General features: G+C 50.8%; 1 protein-coding gene across 10 annotated transcripts in view; it reads left to right on the forward strand.

Moving 5' to 3' along the window:
- LOC138865006 (TLE family member 5-like) overlaps nucleotides 1-17500 on the forward strand; it is a 122160-nt gene that overhangs the window by 102773 nt on the left and 1887 nt on the right. For all 10 annotated transcript variants that reach the window (XM_070133685.1, XM_070133688.1, XM_070133687.1 and 7 more), the window contains 2 exons: nucleotides 5690-5807; nucleotides 7018-7116. In XM_070133685.1, the coding sequence (XP_069989786.1) occupies nucleotides 5690-5807; nucleotides 7018-7116 (217 nt within the window). The remainder of the gene's footprint in view (nucleotides 1-5689; nucleotides 5808-7017; nucleotides 7117-17500) is intronic.

Below are 17500 nucleotides of genomic sequence, written 5' to 3' on the forward strand. Positions count from 1 at the left end.
AGACAGAAAGAGAGAAAGGGACGAATATGGTGGCATCAGCTATGTCCCTCCCCCTTCCTCCTCCTCCACCACCCTCACCCCTATCCCCCACCCACTCCCTCCGCCACGACCCCGCCCCGCCCCCCCCCCCCCCCCAAACCGTCGCATGACCATATATTTCCATTAAAGACGAAATGTTCCTCCGGTCGTTTGTTATTGAGCCGAAGTCACACAGTTGACTCGTTGTGCTTGCGGCGGGGGTGGTGTTGACGGAGCGATTACCGGGGGTGGGAGGGGGTGGGAGGTGGTGGTGGTGGGGGGAGGGAGTGGGAGGTGGTGGGGGGAGGGGGTGGGGAAGAGGGGGGTTTACGAGCGTTGTTTCTCGATTTAAGGCTTGTTGGGTCTTCGATGGGTGAATGCGAGCTCGTACGGGGTCGCTGGGGGAATGGGTGAGCTCGGGGGTGGGGTGGGGAGGAAGGCTTTTATTGTTTGTGGATTCTGATTCTCTCTCTTCTTCCTCATTGTCTCTGTCTGTCCATTTCTCCCACCCCTCTCCTCGTCTCTTCTCTCTCCTTATTCCTCCTCTTCTTACCCTTCTCCTCTCATCTCATCTCCCCTCTCCTCTTCCCATCTCCCCTCTTCCTACCCTTTTCCTCTCTTCCTACCCCTCTCCTCTCCTCATCTCTCCTCTTCTTCTCACCTCTCCTCTCCTCCTCTTCCTACCCCTCACCTCTTCCAACCCCTTTCCCCTCTCCCTCTCTCCCCTCTCCCTACCCCACTCCTCTCCCCTCCCCTCTCCCCCCTCTTTCCCCCGTGCCTCTCATCTCCCTCTCTCATTCACGCGGCGACAGTGCCATCAGATGCCATTAAGCAGCGGCGGGGAGAGCACGGGCGTCGAGGCACTCCGCGGGATCGAAGCGGCCGTGCCATAAGAGGCGGGTGAGGTGGCACTGGAGGACGCGGGAGGAGAGAGGAAGGTAGAGGAGTAGGAAGAGAGGGAAAGGAGGAAGAGGGAGGAAAAGAGGGGAAGAAGGGATGTAGGTGGGGGAGAGGAGGGAAGAGGGATGTGGGGGAAGGGAAGTGGGGATAGGAGGGGGTGGGGGAAGGAGGTGGGAGGAAAAGGAGGAAGAGGGGGAATGGGGGAGGGATGGGAGGTGGGTGAAGGGAGTGGGAAAGGGAAAAGAGGGTAGGGGAAAGGTAAGGAAGAAGGAGGTGGGGGAAAAAAGGGAAGGGGGAGGAGAGGGAGATAGGGAGGGAGGTTAAGGAGGAGAGGAAAGGGGAAAAGAAGTGAAAAGGAGAGAAAAGGGTGGGGAGAAGCAGGGAAAGGAAAAGATACAAGAGGAGAAGAAAAAGAAGAAGAGGAAGAAAAGATGGAGTTTGGTGAGAAAGAAAAGGATGGAAGAATAAGAAAAAAAAGCGGAATGCGGTGAGGAATTAACGACAAAGAGAAAAAGTTCTTGGAGAGAAGTTCCGGAAGACGAAGAAAAAGAGAAAGAAACGAGAAGAAGAAAGTAAGGAAGGAAGGAAAAAGACATGCAAATGAGAGACTGAAGGAACGAGAGCCAGTCAGCAACAGATCTCGCTCGGAAGGGAAGTTAATTTGAACTTCCTTCGTGGGCGTGTCGGAAGAGGGCGTGGCTTGTCGCTTTGTTTTATGCTTTTCTTTCTCTCTTTTTCTTTGTCTTTTTCGTTTTCTTTCTTTTCTTTTTCGTTTTCTTTCCTTTCTCTCTCCTTTTTGTAGGTCTTTGTCTTCTATGTCACTTCGTTCTTTTACTCTTTTTTCGCTTTTCACTTTTAATCTTCTTGTATTCGTTCCTTATTCATTATTTTCTCTTTTTGTCTCCTTCCTTCCACCCTTTCTTTTTCCCCTTCTCCCTCTCCCCTTCCCACCTTTCCTTATCCTTCCTTCTCTCTTCTGCCTTACCCCCTTCCTCCCTTCCCCCTCTTCTCTCCCTTCCCCCTTTCCTCCCTTCCTCCCTTCCCTCTACCCTTTCCTCCCTTCCTCCTCTTTCCTTCCCTTTCCTTCCCTTCCTCCCTTCCCCGTCCTTCTTTCACTCCCTTTCCCCCTCCTTCCCTTCCTCCCTTCCTCCATCTCCCCTGCCCACCCCTCCTTCCCTTTCCACCCTCCCTTCCCCCTCCTTCCCTTCCTCCTCTCCTTCCCTTCCTCCTCTTCCTCCCTTCCTCAGGGTCGTATTTACACGCCAAATCGGCCCAGCGATCGGCCATTTCGCGCCCCAAGCTGTGTAGGCCATTGCCGGGGCGTAATAAGCTGTCAACTGTAAGCAATATATACATGCACACGCGTTAGTGGGCGGGGGGTGCATGCGAGGAGGGGGGGGTGGTGGGGTGGTGGGGGGTGGGGGTGGGTGGGGAGGGGGTGTTAGGAGGATGGGCGAGGGGGTGGGAGAAGGAGGGTGGGGGTGTTGGGAGGACGAGGAAGGATGAAGTGCGGTGTTTGGCCCAGTGCTGGGAGGTGCTTGGGAAACGCGCCCCCTCCTCCTCCCTCCTCCCTCCTCTTCTTCTTCTTCTTCTTCTTCTTCTTCTTCTTCCTCCTCCTCCTCCTCCTCCTCCTCCTCCTCCTCCCTCCTCCTCCTCCTCCTCCTTCTCCACACCTTTCACACTCCTCCTCTCTCACATTCGCACTCCTTTCACACCTGTCTTCCACACTCTGTCCCTTCCTCCTTCCTTCCCCTTTCCCCCCTCCCTATCTGCTTCCCACCTCCCCCTCTTTCCTTCCCCCCTCCCCTCTCCTTCCTTCCCCCCTCCCCTCTCCATCCCTCCCCCTCGCTCCTTCCTTCCACCTCTTCCCTTCCCCCTCCTTCTCCCCCACCTTCCTTCCCCTCCCCCCCTCACGACGGAGCCGCCGCCGCCGTCGCTCCTCCTCCGCCTAATTCGTTTTGTGGGGAAATTATGCGCCAGAGATTAGCGGAGTTTTAATTACGAAGGAGCACCCGCGGATAATGGATCGGCGGGGTGAGGGGGAGGGGGGGAGGGGGGTGAGGGAGGGAGGGGGTGAGATTAAGCGCTCTCGCTCTCCCCTCGTTGTTATCAATTAGGAGGAGACGTTTATGAGGGGTGAGGGATGGCGTGCAGGGAAAAGGGGGGGATGGGGGGATGGGGTCGGTGGAGGAGGAGAGGAGAGGAGGATGTGGGAGGATGGCGGTAGAGGAGTGTCTTGAGATTTGCTTGACATCCGTGGTATATGGCGGATTTTTTTTTTTTTTTTTTTTGTCTCTCCTTTTGTGTTTTCTCTCATTTTCTTTGCTTCTTCCTCTTCTTAATATCCCTGCTCCTTCTCTTCCTACATTTTCCTCCCTATACTACTCTTATTCCTTCTACTACTTTCTTCCCGTTATCCTAATGCACTCATTCGCTTCCTCTTCGTCCTCCTCCTCCTCCTCCTCCTGCTCCTCCTCCTCCTCCTCCTCCCTCCTCCCTCCTCCTCCTCCTCCTTCTCCACCACCCCCCTCCCTTCCCCTCCTCCTCCTCCTCCTCCTCCTTCACCACACCACCCCCCCTCCCTTCCCCTCTCCTCCTCCTCCTTCCCCTTCCTACCACCCCCCTCCCTTCCCCCTCCTCCTTCGCCTCCCTCCTCCTCCCCCTCCCTCCTCCTTGGCCTCCCTCCTCCTCCCCCTCCTCCTCCTCCTCCTTCACCACCATCCCCCCGCCCCTCCCTTCCCCTCCTCCTTTTCTTCCTCTAGAATGAAGAAGAAGAAAAAGTACATTAAGCGAAAATGAGGAAAGAAGCTCCATCCATAATTTATTCCATTCATCAGCCCGTTTTCTTGTTCGTTCGTTCGTTCGTTTGGTTTGCCTTTGCTCGTCGTTCTGTTTACCTGTCTTTGGGTTCCACACCTGTCCTTGATTACGAGAAAGGCGCCCGTTTTCCGCCGCTCCTTCCAGGCAAAGGGTTAACGTGTGCGCTGTCTTGTGTTGTGTCGTTTCGTTTGATGTTCTTTTTCTTCTTCTTCTTGTTCTTCTTGTTCTTCTTCTTCTTGTTCATGTTCTTCTTCTTCTTCTTCTTCTTCTTCTTCTTCTTCTTCTTCTTCTTCTTATTATTATTATTATTATTATTATTATTATTATTATTATTATTATTATTATTATTATTATTATTATTATTATTATTATTATTATTATTATTATTATTATTATTTTTCTTAGTCACTTTTATCCCCCGCGCACTTTTGTTTTCATTTATTCATTCTGTGTTTCCATTCACTCGCTTTCTTGTGTGTGTTTTTTTTTTCGTCTTGTGTGGCGTGTTCGTTTTGTTTCTTTGGTAGACAGACAGACACGTCCGGTTGAGACGAGAAGGGGGTGTCAGGTAAATCAGTTCCCTTTTTTTCTTTCCTATTCCCTTTTCCTTTTCCCTCCCTCCCCATCCCTCCTCTCTTTCCTTTCTCTTTCCTTCCTTTCTTTCTCTCCTCTCTCCTTAACCTCTGTTTCCCTCCTCTTTCTCTCCCCTTCCCATTCCAACTGTCCTTCCCCTTCCCCCTCCCTTCCTCAACCTCTTTCCCTTCCCCTCCTCCACTTCCCTTCCCCTCCAATCTCTTCCTCTCCCTGTTTCCTCCTCCCCCCTCCCTCCCCCCCCTCCCCTCCCCCCTCCCTCCCCACTCAGATCAACAGGTGGAGAAGCCCAATGATTCGCCGACAATCAATGCAGTCAGTCTTGAGTCACTAGTCATGAGTCGCATGAGTCCTTAGTCCACTTGTCACTGCGATCCTTCCTTGCTCCCTCTTCCCTCTGCTCTGTCTGTCTGTCTCTCTCTCTCTCTCTCTCTTTCTCTCTCTCTCTCTTCTCTCTCTGACTCTGTCTCTCTGTCTGTCTCTCTCTCTCTCTCTCTCCCTCTCTCCCTCCCTCCCTCTCCCTCTCTCTCTCTCTCTCTCTCTCTCTCTCTCTCTCTCTCTCTCTCTCTCTCTCTCTCTCTCTCTCTCTCTCTCTCTCTCTCTGTGTAACGCTATTAATTAGGAAGCAAATTAGCCAATTCGTCCTAACTTGCGGCGCTGAGTTCATGACCGGGATCCCACCTCATGACCTGATATGAGGTCAGAGGTCATGGCCTGGACTGTGGATGCGGGAGGGAATTTTGTTTTTATTTTTGGTTAAACTAGTATTAATTTTTATGTATTTTTTTTTTTTTTTTTTTTTTAGATTTTCGTGTTTTTTTTCGTTGTCTGTTTTTTTTAGTGTTTGTTTGTTGTGATCATGTCTTATATCTTTTGTATTTTTTGCTTTCTTCTTTTTATCATCTTCATTCCTGCTTCCATCTACGCTACTATCACCACTTCAAATCATCATTGTCACCATCATTGCACCATAAACGCCATCATCACCTTCAGTAGAGGATCACCCCATAGTCATCACCACTATTGTTTTCCTTCCCATCGCTCGTATCTCTACTATCACCACCACCATTGCTATCGCTGTCACTATCACCACACCACCATCACCATCACCATTATCATTATCACAACCACCATCACCATCACCACCACCGTCACCCAGCACCACCACCACCCTCACTGTCAACCCCACCACGGTCACCCCCACCACCAGCTCCATCACCGTCACCACCACCCACACCCTCACCCCCACCACCGTCACCACCACCCCCACCACCATCCCCATCACCCCCACCACCACCATCTCCATCACCCCCACCACGAACTACTGACTGAGGGAGTGTTGGCGCCCCGTATGTTTCAGCAACAGATGCAGGCTCAGCAAGCGGCGCTCCCCCACGCAGGACACGCGCCCCCCATCCCGCTGGGCCCCCACCCCGCCCTGCCTGGTATCCCCTCCCTGCCGCCCTCGTCTGCCGCAAGTAAGTACTCTCCGATGGGCGTGAAGGGGCGGGCGTGATGGCGAGGCGTGTGCTGATGTGCTAGATGTGCTGAGGGAATGGGGGATGTGTGTTGAAATTGTATTGAAATAGTTTAATGGTTGAATTGCTTATTGATATAATTGGATTTCTTTTTCTTTGGCTGTTATGTTATGTGTTGTGGATTATTATGATTCGTAGATGTCATTTCATTAAATCATGTGCTGTCGTTGAGTCTTTTTCTTCCTTCACTCTTGTTTCCTTGACGCTTACTAAGCTGTCTCCATTATTTTCTCTTCCCTCTTTTATTCTCTATCTCTCTCTTATCTTTCTCTCACTCTCTCTTATCTTTCTCTCTCTCTCTCTCTCTCTCTCTCTCTTATCTTTCTCTCTCTCTCTCTCTCTCTCTCTCTCTCTCTCTCTCTCTCTCCCTCTCTCCCTCTCTCTCCCAACCTCCTCTTCTCTGTTTTCAAAGCAGGGCAGATTTGTACCTTCTCTCCCTCCTTCGCTCCTTCTCCCCCTCCTATCCTCTCGGTCCATCTAGAGCATCCTTGTCATCCTGAGCATCCTCTGTCCTCCAGATTCTCATCTCCCGACTCTAGAGTATCCTTCTCAGCCTCCACTTCCCCCTCCCCTTGTCCCCCCTTCCCCCTCCTCCCCCTCCTTCCGCTATGAGTATTCTTATCTTTGAATATTCAGATCCACTTTCCCAAACCCTCTCTCATTGCCTCTCCTCCCCCCCCCATTCCCCACCTTTCCCCCCCTTCTCCCTCTCGCCTCGTTCTTGTGTTATGCGGTATATGTATGTTGCCTGTGTCTTCACTGAGTGTGTCTGTCCTGTTCGTCTGTCCTTACTGTCTTTGTCTCTTTCTTTCTGTCTCTCTCTCTTTCTTTTTGTCTCTCTCTCTCTCTCTCTCTCTCTCTCTCTCTCTCTCTCTCTCTCTCTCTCTCTCTCTCTCTCTCTCTCTCTCTCTCTCTCTCTCTCTCTCTCTCTCTCTTTCTTTCTCTTTCTTTCACCATCGTCATCATCATCATCATCATTGATAATATTGTAAATGTATATATGAATAATGATATCGTTTAAACAGGAACTAATCTTATTTTTTTTCTCTTTTCCCTTACCCCTCCCCCCCTTTTTACTCTCTCCCATTGTCCCTTCTCCTTCCCCTTCCTCCCCTCCCCTTCCCCCAAACCCCTTCCCCTTCCCCTACAGGTCTTCTGTCGGGGTTTACGGGCTCGCTCGTGGGGCCGGCGAACCACCCCCTCTCCCTGCTGAGCTCGAAACACCTTCTGCACCGGGACGACAACACCCGTGAGTACTCCCTTCTGAAGGCGTGTGTTGGGGGGGTGGGGGTGGAGGCGTGAGTGTTGGGGGGTGAGGATGGCTTGAGGGGGGTGGGTAGAATTGAGGGGTAGAGGTGGCGTTAGAGGGGGTAGGGCTTGGAGGTGAGGGTGAGATGGGAAAGAAAAGGGGGCTTGGAGGTTGGGGAGGGTTGGGAGAAAGGGGGAAGGAAGGGTGGAGGTGAGATGAGTGGGGAATAGGATGTGATGGGGAAGGGGAGGAGAGTGGTTTGGTGGAGGAGGTGGGGTTGAGGAGGATGGAAAGGTGGGGGAGAATGGTGGAAGGGATGAGGATTTGAGGAAGGAGTGGAGAGGAAGAGAAAGTTGGAAGAGGAGGGTGCTGTATGCATCTTCTTCATCTACCTCCTTTTTATTCTGATTCTTCCACCTCCCTCCTCCATCTCCTTCTTGGCCCCTTTCCCACTCCCATTCCTCCTCCTCCTCCTCCTCCTCATGGTCCTCTTCCTCCATCTCCTCCTCCTCCTCCTCCTTTCTTCTCCCCCTCCTCCTCTCCTCCTTCTATTCCTGTTCCTCTTCTTCCTCTCCTTCTGCATCGCCTCTCGACTTCCTCTCCTCCAATAGCTCCTCCTTTAAGCCGCTGAAGGGTTGACCTCGCCACTCCCTCCACCCCCCTCCACCCCCTCCACCCCCCCCCCCCCCCTGTTTGCACTTCCGCCGTCGATTTTTGTTTGGGACTATTTTTAAGAGCTCTAATTTAGCTGCTGGGTATTTTTTTTTTTTTTTTTTGTCTTTTTTTTGTTGTTTGTTTGTGCTGTAGCAACTTTTCAAGAAATATTGCATGTGGATTTTTTTTTAATTGGTATTTTACGTGAGGATTTTTTTTCTTCTGAATTGGTATTTTTAATGTACGTTTTTTTTTAAGTTGTGTTTCTTATTCATCTTCTTGTCTTTTTCTCGCGAAAGTTTTGGGAAGAGCAGATCTTTTTGCTTAAAAGAGCGAGGGCGTTGCTGTCTTTTTTTTGTTTTCTATTCTTTTTGGTTTTCTATTCCTGTTCTCTGTTCTCTCACTTCTGTTCAGTCTCTCATTTTTCTCTCTTGTCTCTGCTCTCTCATTTTCTCTCTTTTCTCTCTTCTCTCCTCTCCCTTTCTCTCGCATTCTCATCTTACGCTCTCCTCCTCCTCCTCCTTCTCTCCCTTCTCACTTCCCTCCCCATCCCCCCTCCTCCCCTCCTTCTCTCTCTCTCTCCCTCTTCTCACCCTCCTTACCCTCCCCACCGCCCACTTCCCCCTCCCTTTTCTCCTTACCCTCCCCCCTCCCTCTCCCTCTTCTCCTAGCCCCCCCACACCTCCCCCTCCTTGCCCCCTCATACCCCACCCCCACCCCCCACCCCCCCGAACACCCCGGTTTGGCCCCGCTGTCCATCTCTGTTTTGCACACAAAGGGCCGAGGGAAAGGCCACGAATATATATAAGAAAGACGAGCGTGTGCGTCGGGTTGGTTGCCGGGTTGTCGGGTTGCCGGGTTGTCGGGCGGGCGCTGTCGGGCCTTCGGGTGAGTGCTGCGGCCGGGCCCATTGTCCCTCGGCGGCCGTGTTGTCAGGCCGGGTGCGCTGGGGTGGGGGTGGGGAGAGGAGCTGATGGGGAGGAGGGAGTAAATGTGGATGGGGATGAGAGAATGAGGGAGTGTGGGGATGAGGGATGGAGAGATGTGGGTGAAAGACAGTAGTGGGGGGGAATGTGTGTGTGTGTGTGTGTATGTGTGTGTGTGTCTGTCTGTCTGCGTGTGTGAGTGTGATTGCGTGTTTGCGTGCGTGCGTGTGTGCTCCCCACTCTCCCTCCTCCCTGCCCTCCCCATTCCATCCCCACCCTGATCTCACCCCCCCTCCCCGCCCCCCTCGCCTTCTCGGTCGTTATTTTTCGCCCCGGCCGTTACGGGCGCGGGCGTGACGGGGTACTGGAGCATGAAGACGTCACGGGGGGTGGGGGTTAGCGGGGGGGGGGGTAGTGAAGGGGCGTTGGGGTAAAGTTTGGGGGGTGAGAAAGAAGGTGAGGAATAAGTTGGTTGGGAGGGAGGGGAGAGGAAGGGGATGGTAAGGAGGAGGGGAGGGGTTAAAAAGGAGGGATGGGGATGAGGAAGGGTGGGGTTGAGAGAGAGGGGCGGGCGTGTTAGAGGAAGGGGGCGGGGGTGAAGATGACCAGAGGAGGTGTGGTGGTGGGGAAAGGAGTGAGAGGTGAGGAAAGAACAGGGGGGATGAGAGAAGGAAAAGGAATAGGAGGTCTCTTTTATATGCGTGGGCGTGCGTTTATCTTGCCTTTTCTGAATCCGTCTTCTAGCCCCTCTGTGACCCCCCCCTCCATCCCCTCCCCCTCTCCCTCTTCTCCCCAACCAGTAAAGACGAAAAAGGAGAAAATGGGAGGAGAGGAGAGAAGGGAAGAGGGAAGATGAGATGAGAGGAGAGGAGAGGGAAGAGGAAAGAGGAGAGAAGAAAATAAAGGAGAGGAGAGGAGAGAAGAGCTAAGAGGAGAGTAGAGTAGAGTAAAGAAAACAGGAAAAGGCGAAAGGAGAGTAAAAACGCCAGAAGACAAACAGGCAGACAGACAGACGAAGAGACAGATGGACAGAGACAAACAGTTGCCAGCGAAGGAGGCGGCGAAGAAAGACGAGGAGAGGGTGTGTGTGTGGGATTGAGGGCGGGGGGAAGGGAGGAGAGGAGGAGAGGTGGAAGTGGAGGGGGGGGAGGGAGAGGGGGGAAGAGGGAGGGTGGGGGAGGGAGAGAGGGAGGAGGAAGAAGGTGGAGAGGAGAGAGGGGGAGAAGGTGGGGAGGGGAGAGGGAAGAGGAGGGTGGGGGCGGGAGGGAGGGAAGAGAGGGGAAGAGGGGGAGGGGAGAGGGAGAGGTGGGGAGAAGAGATTTTGGGGAGAAGGGGGAGGAGGCTCAGTGGAGCGCCTCAAGTCTTGTGGATGCATGTATGCTATTAATGGTGATGGCGGGGGGAGGGGGTGAAGGGAGGGGGGGGCGGGGAGGGGAGGAGAGGGGGAAGTGGCCTGCGTGGAGGAGCCCGGAGTCAGGGCAGACGACGGGACGCATAAGCGCGTGTGCGTGTTTACATTAGGGCGGCGGGGAGGGGGTCGCATACTGATGAGGGTGGTGGAGGAGGGAGGGGGAGGTGGAGGAAAGGGAGGGGAGGTGGAGAAGGTGGATGGGAAGGGAGGGGTGGAGGGTTGGAGCAGAAATGATGGGGGGAGGGTGGATGGAGGACAGGGGGAGGAGAGGTGGAGGAGGGAGAGGCAGAAGGTGGATGGAGGTTGGGGGAGGTGGACGGGGAAGGGAGTGGAGAAGAAGGGGAGAGGAGGGAGGGAGAGGGGAGAGGGATGGGTGGAGCAGATGGAGGAGGAGGTGGTGGTGAAGGGGGTAGAAAAGAGCAGAAATGGGGGTAGGAGAGGAGGAAATAGAGGGGAAGAGGGAGACGGAAGGGGTAGGGAAGGGAGGGAGACTCATTCTCATGCAATTCGTCTTCTTCTTCATCTCCTCCTCCTCCTCCCCCCCTCCCCTCCCCTCCTCCTCCTCCTCCTTCTTCTTCTTCTTCTTCTTCTTCTTCTTCTTCTTCTTCTTCTTCTTCTTCTTCTTCTTCTTCTTCTTCTTCCTTCCTTCTTCTTCTTCTTCCTCCTCCTTCTCCTCCTTCCGCCCTCCTCCTTCCCCTCCTTCTCCTCCTCCTCCCCTCCTTCTTCTCCTCCTCCTCCTCCTCTGTCTATTCCTCCATCTGTTTCTTCTGCTTTTTCTTCTTCTACCTTTTCCTATTCCTCCACCTCTTCCCTTCTTCCTCTTCCTCGTGATATCACAGTTTATTTTTTCTCTCCGCTATCTTTGTTCCCTTCTTTCCGGTTTCGTCTAACCGTGAAATCCTGCCCAACGGATGAGAGAAGTGAGAAGAATGAGGAAGAAAAAAAATGAAAGGAAAAAAAGAAGTGAGACTGAGGAAAAAGAAGAAGAAAAAAAGATTCACAACACAACGTCTTTTGGAGCAGGTGCTGTGAGGGGGGGAGTAGGGGGTTGGGAGTAAGGAGTAAGGGGGGGAGCCACCCCCTTCTCCCGCTGTGGCCTGGCTTTGGTGCTGTGAAGTTTTAGAAGTCTGTGTTATCCCCCGTTGGTTTACCGTTTGTATGGGGTTGGGGGAGGGGGAGAGGGAGTGGGAGAGGAGGAGGAAAAGGAAGAGGGAGAGGAAGAGGAGTAAGAGGAAAAGGAAGAGAGAGAGGCGGGAGCGAGGAGAGGAGGAGGGGAGGAGGAGGAGGGAGGAGGAGGAAAAAGAAGAAGAGGAAGAAGAGGAAAATAAAGAGGGAGAGGAATGGGAAGAGGAAGAGGGAGAGGAAAAGGAAGAGAGAGGGAGAAGGAAAGAAAGAGTGAAAGGAGGAGGATAGAGAGAAGAAGAAGGAACAAGGAGCCGACCCATTTTTTTTTCTCTCTCGCCATTATCGCATTTTTATTGATAATTTTGCCTTGTTCTCTTCATGTGGCCGCTTGTCGAAAAGAATGAGGTGAGAACGGGAGAGAAGGAAGAAAATACGAGTAGAGATAGGGGAATGGGCAAAGATGAGAGAAAGGGGGAAAGACGGAAAGAAGAGAAGTGAAGAGAAGAGGAAAACAAATTAAAAAAGCAAAAAGGAGAAGAGAAATCGAACAGAACAAACGAAAAGAGAAAATAAAAAAAGACCAAAACACCCACAAAGAAGAGAAAAGAATAAAAAAAAGGAGAAAGAGAAAGAGAGAGAGAAAAGGAAAAGAGAAACATAGAGAAAATAGAGAAGAAGGCCACCTCGCCCATAAACCTCGGAGCGACAAATCAGTGTATCCCAAGGGGGTTCGATACACAAAGGTCATTTTCCCAACGCAGCTGGGAGTCGCTCTGGGGAGGGAGGGGGGGGAAGAGTAGGAGGAAGGGGAAGGGGAAGGGGGAAGGGGGAAGGGGGAAGGGGAGAAGAAGAAGAAGAAGAAGAAGAAGAAGAAGAAGAAGAAGAAGAAGAACAAGAAGAAGAAGAAGAAGAAGAAGAAGAAGAAGAAGAAGGCACGAAAAAGAAATAATTATCATTAAACAGTAAAAAATGGGAAAATGGGGAGTAAGAGACCACCCCTAATATATATATATATATATATATATATATATATATATATATATATATATATATATATATATATATATATATATATATATATATACATGTGTGTGTGTGTGTGTGTGTGTGTGTGTGTGTGTGTGTGTGTGTGTGTGTGTGTGTGTGTGTGTGTGTGTGTATTTGAATCGTTGTCTAAAGAAAGCCCAAAATTGAAAAAAATGTATGAAAAGAAACGTAAAAAAAAGATCGAAGATGAATCCCCCCCCAAAAAAAAAAAAAAAAAAATCCCTTAAAGAAAAGAAAGAGAGGAGGAGCGAAGATAAGAATAACAAGAAAATGCAAAAATGGAGAGTGGAAGTGAAGGAGGCCAAGAGAACACGTTCCGGATGGCGTGAAGGTCTTGAGGATTTGGAAGAGGCACGAAAGAGGGAAGAAGTGAAGAGGGAAGGAGGAGGGAAGATGGGGCGAGAGAGAGAGAGAGGCGAGAGGCGTAAAAGTGGGAATGGAAGAGGGAGAGAAAGTGGAGGGGAAGCATGGGAGGAGTGAAGATAGGAAGAGAAGTGTAGACTGATAATGATAGTAATAAGGATGATGGTAATAAAAGATTATGATAGTGAAAAGGAACACAGAGGAAATAGTGATAATAATAGGAAGAGGAAGCTCCGTATTAAAATTAATGAAGACCTTTATCAATATTATTATCATCATAATTGCCATTCGTTATTACTGTATCAGACATCGCTCATTATGCGATTGAAAGAAGTTATATTTAGAACAATTAAGGATGACTCATTACCCCCCCTTCCCCTCTGCCCCTCCTATTCCCCTCCTTATTTCCCTTTCCCCTCCCCTCCCCTCCTCCTCCCACCATCTCCTCTCCTCCCCCACCTCTACCTCCACCTCCACCTCCTTCCTTCTCATCTCCCCTCCTCCCTCTTCCGTCTCCCTCTCCTTCCTTCTCCTCCCTCCCTCTTCCCCTTCCTCGTCCACCTTCCCAATCTCCCCTCCTCCTCCCCCTTCCCTCCACCTTCCCAATCTCCCCTCCCTCCACTCCCTCCCTCGTCCCCCTTCCCCTTCCCTCTTCCTTTTCCCTCTCCTTCCCCCTCCTCCCTCCCTCTTCCCCTTCCCCCTTAACCTTCCCCATCTCTCCCTCTCCTCCCCCTCCCCTCCCCCCCAACAACTGAACGACTCAAACGACATTCGGACAGTTATATTGCCGGCTGCGAGGTCGTTGCATGAATTAGAGCAATAGCTTATAATAGCGTTTTAATGGTCGTAATGACGTGACTGATAATTATTACAGACGTTTGAGGGTTAATGATAGTGGGAAGAGAGGAGGGGGAGGGGAGAGGGGGAGGGGGGAGGAGGAGGTTCGTGGGGTGGGAAAAGGGGGGGGGCAGGGGGAGTGTCGTGGGATGGGAGAAGGGGGAGGGGAGAGAAGGGGAGGTTTGTGGGTTGGGAGGAAGGGGAAGGGGAGGAGTTGTCTCATGGGATGGGAGAAGGGGGAGGGGAGGTCTTGAGGGATGTTAGAGGGGGTTGGGGAAGGAAGGGAGGAGGAGAGGGAGCACGGAAGGTCTTGCATTATGAATATTAAGAAAAAGAAGAAGAGAGGCGAAGGAAGAAGAGCAAGAAGGAGCAAAAATAGAATTAGAAGTGAGTGAAAGTGTGTTCTTACTTCATGGCGCTGAAGGAGGGGAGTGGGAGGGGCAGGGGTCTGGAGGAGAGGGGAAAGAGGGAGGGAAGGGGAGCGAGGCGAGGGAGGGAGAGAGGGAGGGAGGGGGAGAGGGTTTGAGTATTCCACTATTCTTAGCTTGGGAGTTACTCAACGGAGGTAAAACTCCACTTACTCCTCAACACCTGGGGGCAGTGCAGTGCTTCTCTCTCTCTCTCTCTCTCTTCTCTTCTCTTCTCTTCTCTTCTCTTCTCTTCTCTTCTCTTCTCTTCTCTTCTCTTCTCTTCTCTTCTCTTCTCTCTCTCTCTCTCTCTCTTCTCTTTTCTCTCTCTTTCTCTCTCTCTCTCTCTCTCTCTCTCTCTCTCTCTCTCTCTCTCTCTCTCTCTCTCTCTCTCTCTCTCTCTCTCTCTCTCTCTCATTCCACTCTCTTTTTTTTCTTTTCTCTTCTTCATCGGTGTTTGTGTCTTGTAGAATGTAACGAGCAAATCCATCGGGCTTAGTGACGCGTCTTTGGCCTCCTGGTGCCCCTTCCTACGTCGCCGTCGCCTTCCTCGGCTTTCGTCTTGTTTTTGCTCTTTTTTGTGTTTTGTTTTGTTTTGTTTCTTCGTCTCTTGCTCTCTTTTTTATTTGTTTTGTTTCTTCGTCTCTTTCTTTTTTTTCGTTTTTTATTTAGTGTCTGCATTTTCTTGTTCTTTCTTTTGCTAATTCTTTTGCTATGTCTCTTGCTTCTGATCTTAACCAAAGCCCAATCTCTCTTTCTCTCTTACATTCTTTTTCTTCTTCTTCTTCCTCCTCTTCTCCCTTCTCCTCCTCCTCTGCCTTCGCGGACTTCTTCACCCCTTCCTCCTCGTCCTCCTCCTCTTTCTCTCCTCCTCCTTCTCCTCCTCTGCCTTCACGGACTTCTTCACCCCTTCCTCGTCCTCGTCCTCTTTCCTCCTCTCCCTCCTCCTCCTCCTAACCTTATGAATAGCTAACGCACCGCCCCATTGTCCCCTCGCCGCCCCCTCGCCGCCCCGCAGCCCGACAACAAAGCCATGATGCAAATGCAACTTGCAGAGGCGTGTGCGTGCGGAGGAGGGGGTGGGAGGGGTGGGGAGGGAAGGATGGGAGTGCGGTGCGGTGGTGGGCAGGGAAGGGGGGTAGGGAGGAGGGGAGGGTAGGATAGGAGAGGAGAGGAGGGTAGGGTAGGAGGGGAGGGGGATAGGGAGGGTAGGGAGGGAAGGAGGAGAGGGAGGGTAGGGAGGTAAGGAGGATAGGGAGGAGGGGTGTGTAGGAATGATAACTTACAATGAATGCTACCTCCAGTTTCTCTCTCTCTCTGCCTCCCTCTCCCTCTCACTCCCTCCCTCGCTTCCTCTCTTTTCATCTTTCTCCTTACCCCCCACTCCTCTATCTCTCTTTCTCCCTCCCTCCCTCCCTCCCTCCTCTTCCATCGATATTCCCCGATGGTTTCAACAACAAATAATTTTGCATTCCGCTGTACATGCGAAATTGATTGTATTACATTTTTATATTGTTTCGCTGCCATTCTGCCCGAGAGCGTTGTGTAAATTCGGTTTTGTGCTCGGGATAACAGACGTGAATGCCTGTTTTCACATAAATAACACGCTGTATTTTGTGGGGGAACTTTTAAAAGCATATTTTCCCCTCTCCCCCTCCCCCTTCCCCCACTTTTTACTCTTTTTTTTCGGGTCCACTCGCGTTCCCGCCTTCCTTCTCCCTGCATCCACTCTCTGTCGTTTCTCTCTCTCTCTCTCTCTCTCTCTCTCTCTCTCTCTCTCTCTCTCTCTCTCTCTCTCTCTCTCTCTCTCTCTCTCTCTCTCTCTCTCTCTCTCTCTCCGTTTTCGTTGCTAGGGCCAAGCCATGAAAGCGTTTTTTTTTTCGTTTTTTTTTACGTTTTTGTTGTTGCTCGTGTGACCATATTTACATTTAGTTTGATGTGGATATTTGCGGTTCATGCCGCGAGTTAGCCAGACACACAAGTGTAGAAAGACGGAGGTACACGAATTGACAGACAGAGACAGACAGACAGATAGACAGACAGGTAGACCAAAAGCGGGGTTAAACAGAAACGGAAATATGAAAGGAAAGGATATCACTTTATTTTTCTTTTTTATAGATTTATTTATTTCTACCTCCCTCTCCTTCCCTCTCCCTTCCTACCTCCCTCCCTCTCATTCCCTCTCCCTTCCTACCTCCCTCTCCCTCCCTTCCTCCCTTTCCCTCTTCCTTCCTCCCTCCTTTTCCTTTCCTCCCTTCCTCCCTCCTTTTCCTTTCCTCTCCCTTCCTCCCTCCCTCCCTTCCCTCTCCTTTCCTCCCTCCCTCTTTCCCTCCCTCCCCTTCCCTCCTCCTCTCCCTCCCCTTCCCTCCCTCCCCTTCCCTCTCCCTTCCTTCTAATCTCTCTCTCTCCTTTGATCTTGCCTATATCCACTCGGGAAGCTGAAACAACAATGTCAATAAAGAGTCAAAGCAAACAGTTTTAGAATCGACATGTCGCTCACTAAAATGGCGGGGATCGAGTTTGGGGAAAGGGGAGAGGAGAGAGGGAGAGGGAGAGGGAGAGAGAGAGGGAGGGAGAGAGGGAAAGAGGGAGAGAGGGAGAGGGAGAGGGAGAGAGAGAGAGAAGAGGAATGAGAGAGCAGAGAGAAACGAGAAGCGAGAAGTGAAAGAGAGAAGAAAAATACACATGAGAGAAAGACTCAAAGGTAAAACAAGGAAGGAGAGGAGATGGGAGAGGAGAGAGGATAGAGGATAGACGAGCAGAGGATATCACCCACTGGCCATACAGACGGACACTAATGCTCTGTTAAAACACCTGTCCCCCCTCCCCCTTCCCCCTCCCCCCCATGAGCGCCGGTTGTGTGCGCGCGCGCGGCCAGGAGTCGATCCAGCGTTCGGATTCGCACACACATTCTCTCCGCTTGATGGCAGGGTTTCGAACACGGTGGATTATTGCGTTTTATTATGTTAGGTTTATATTGTTTTTGGTATATTTATAAATGTTTCTTTTTCTTGTCTTTTTTTTCTTTCTTTCTTTCTCGTCGTTTTGTTTCTTCTATTCCCTTCTTTCGCATTCCTCGCATTTTGGTCTGGTTCTTCCGTGTCTATTTATTTTTCTTCTCTCTCGATTTTGTTTCTCTCGGTATCACGAAGGCATTTGCAAACGAGTCTCCCACGATATATCGCGTCTTTTATTTACGTTACTCAATTTACTCTTCATTTTTCATCTTTTTCTATTTTTTTTTTCATTTTATTTCGCTAACTCATTTCGAAACGAGCCGGCAATACATCTTTTATTTTCACTCGAATATCTTCTTTTTTCTTTTTCTTTTTTTACCTTTTTGTATTTCCTTTTCACTCTGTAAGTTCTTTCATATTGGAACGGGTTGTTTAATTGCTTTCAGTGATTTACGCGGCTGTTTGATGAGGACTAAAGGGTGCAAATATTTAAATATTTGATGTAACTGCACTTTGCTTTGAGGGAGTGGAAGAAAACGGGGAGCGGGGGAGGGGGGACTGGACTAAAACGAAAGAAAATGAGGTTTTGAGATCGTTTATCTCGGGGAAGTGTTTGTTTTAAAACGCCATTGTTGTTAGCGTTGGTGTTTATTGTGT

The sequence above is a fragment of the Penaeus vannamei genome, chromosome 19, assembly GCF_042767895.1.
Source record: "Penaeus vannamei isolate JL-2024 chromosome 19, ASM4276789v1, whole genome shotgun sequence".
NCBI lineage: Eukaryota > Metazoa > Arthropoda > Malacostraca > Decapoda > Penaeidae > Penaeus > Penaeus vannamei.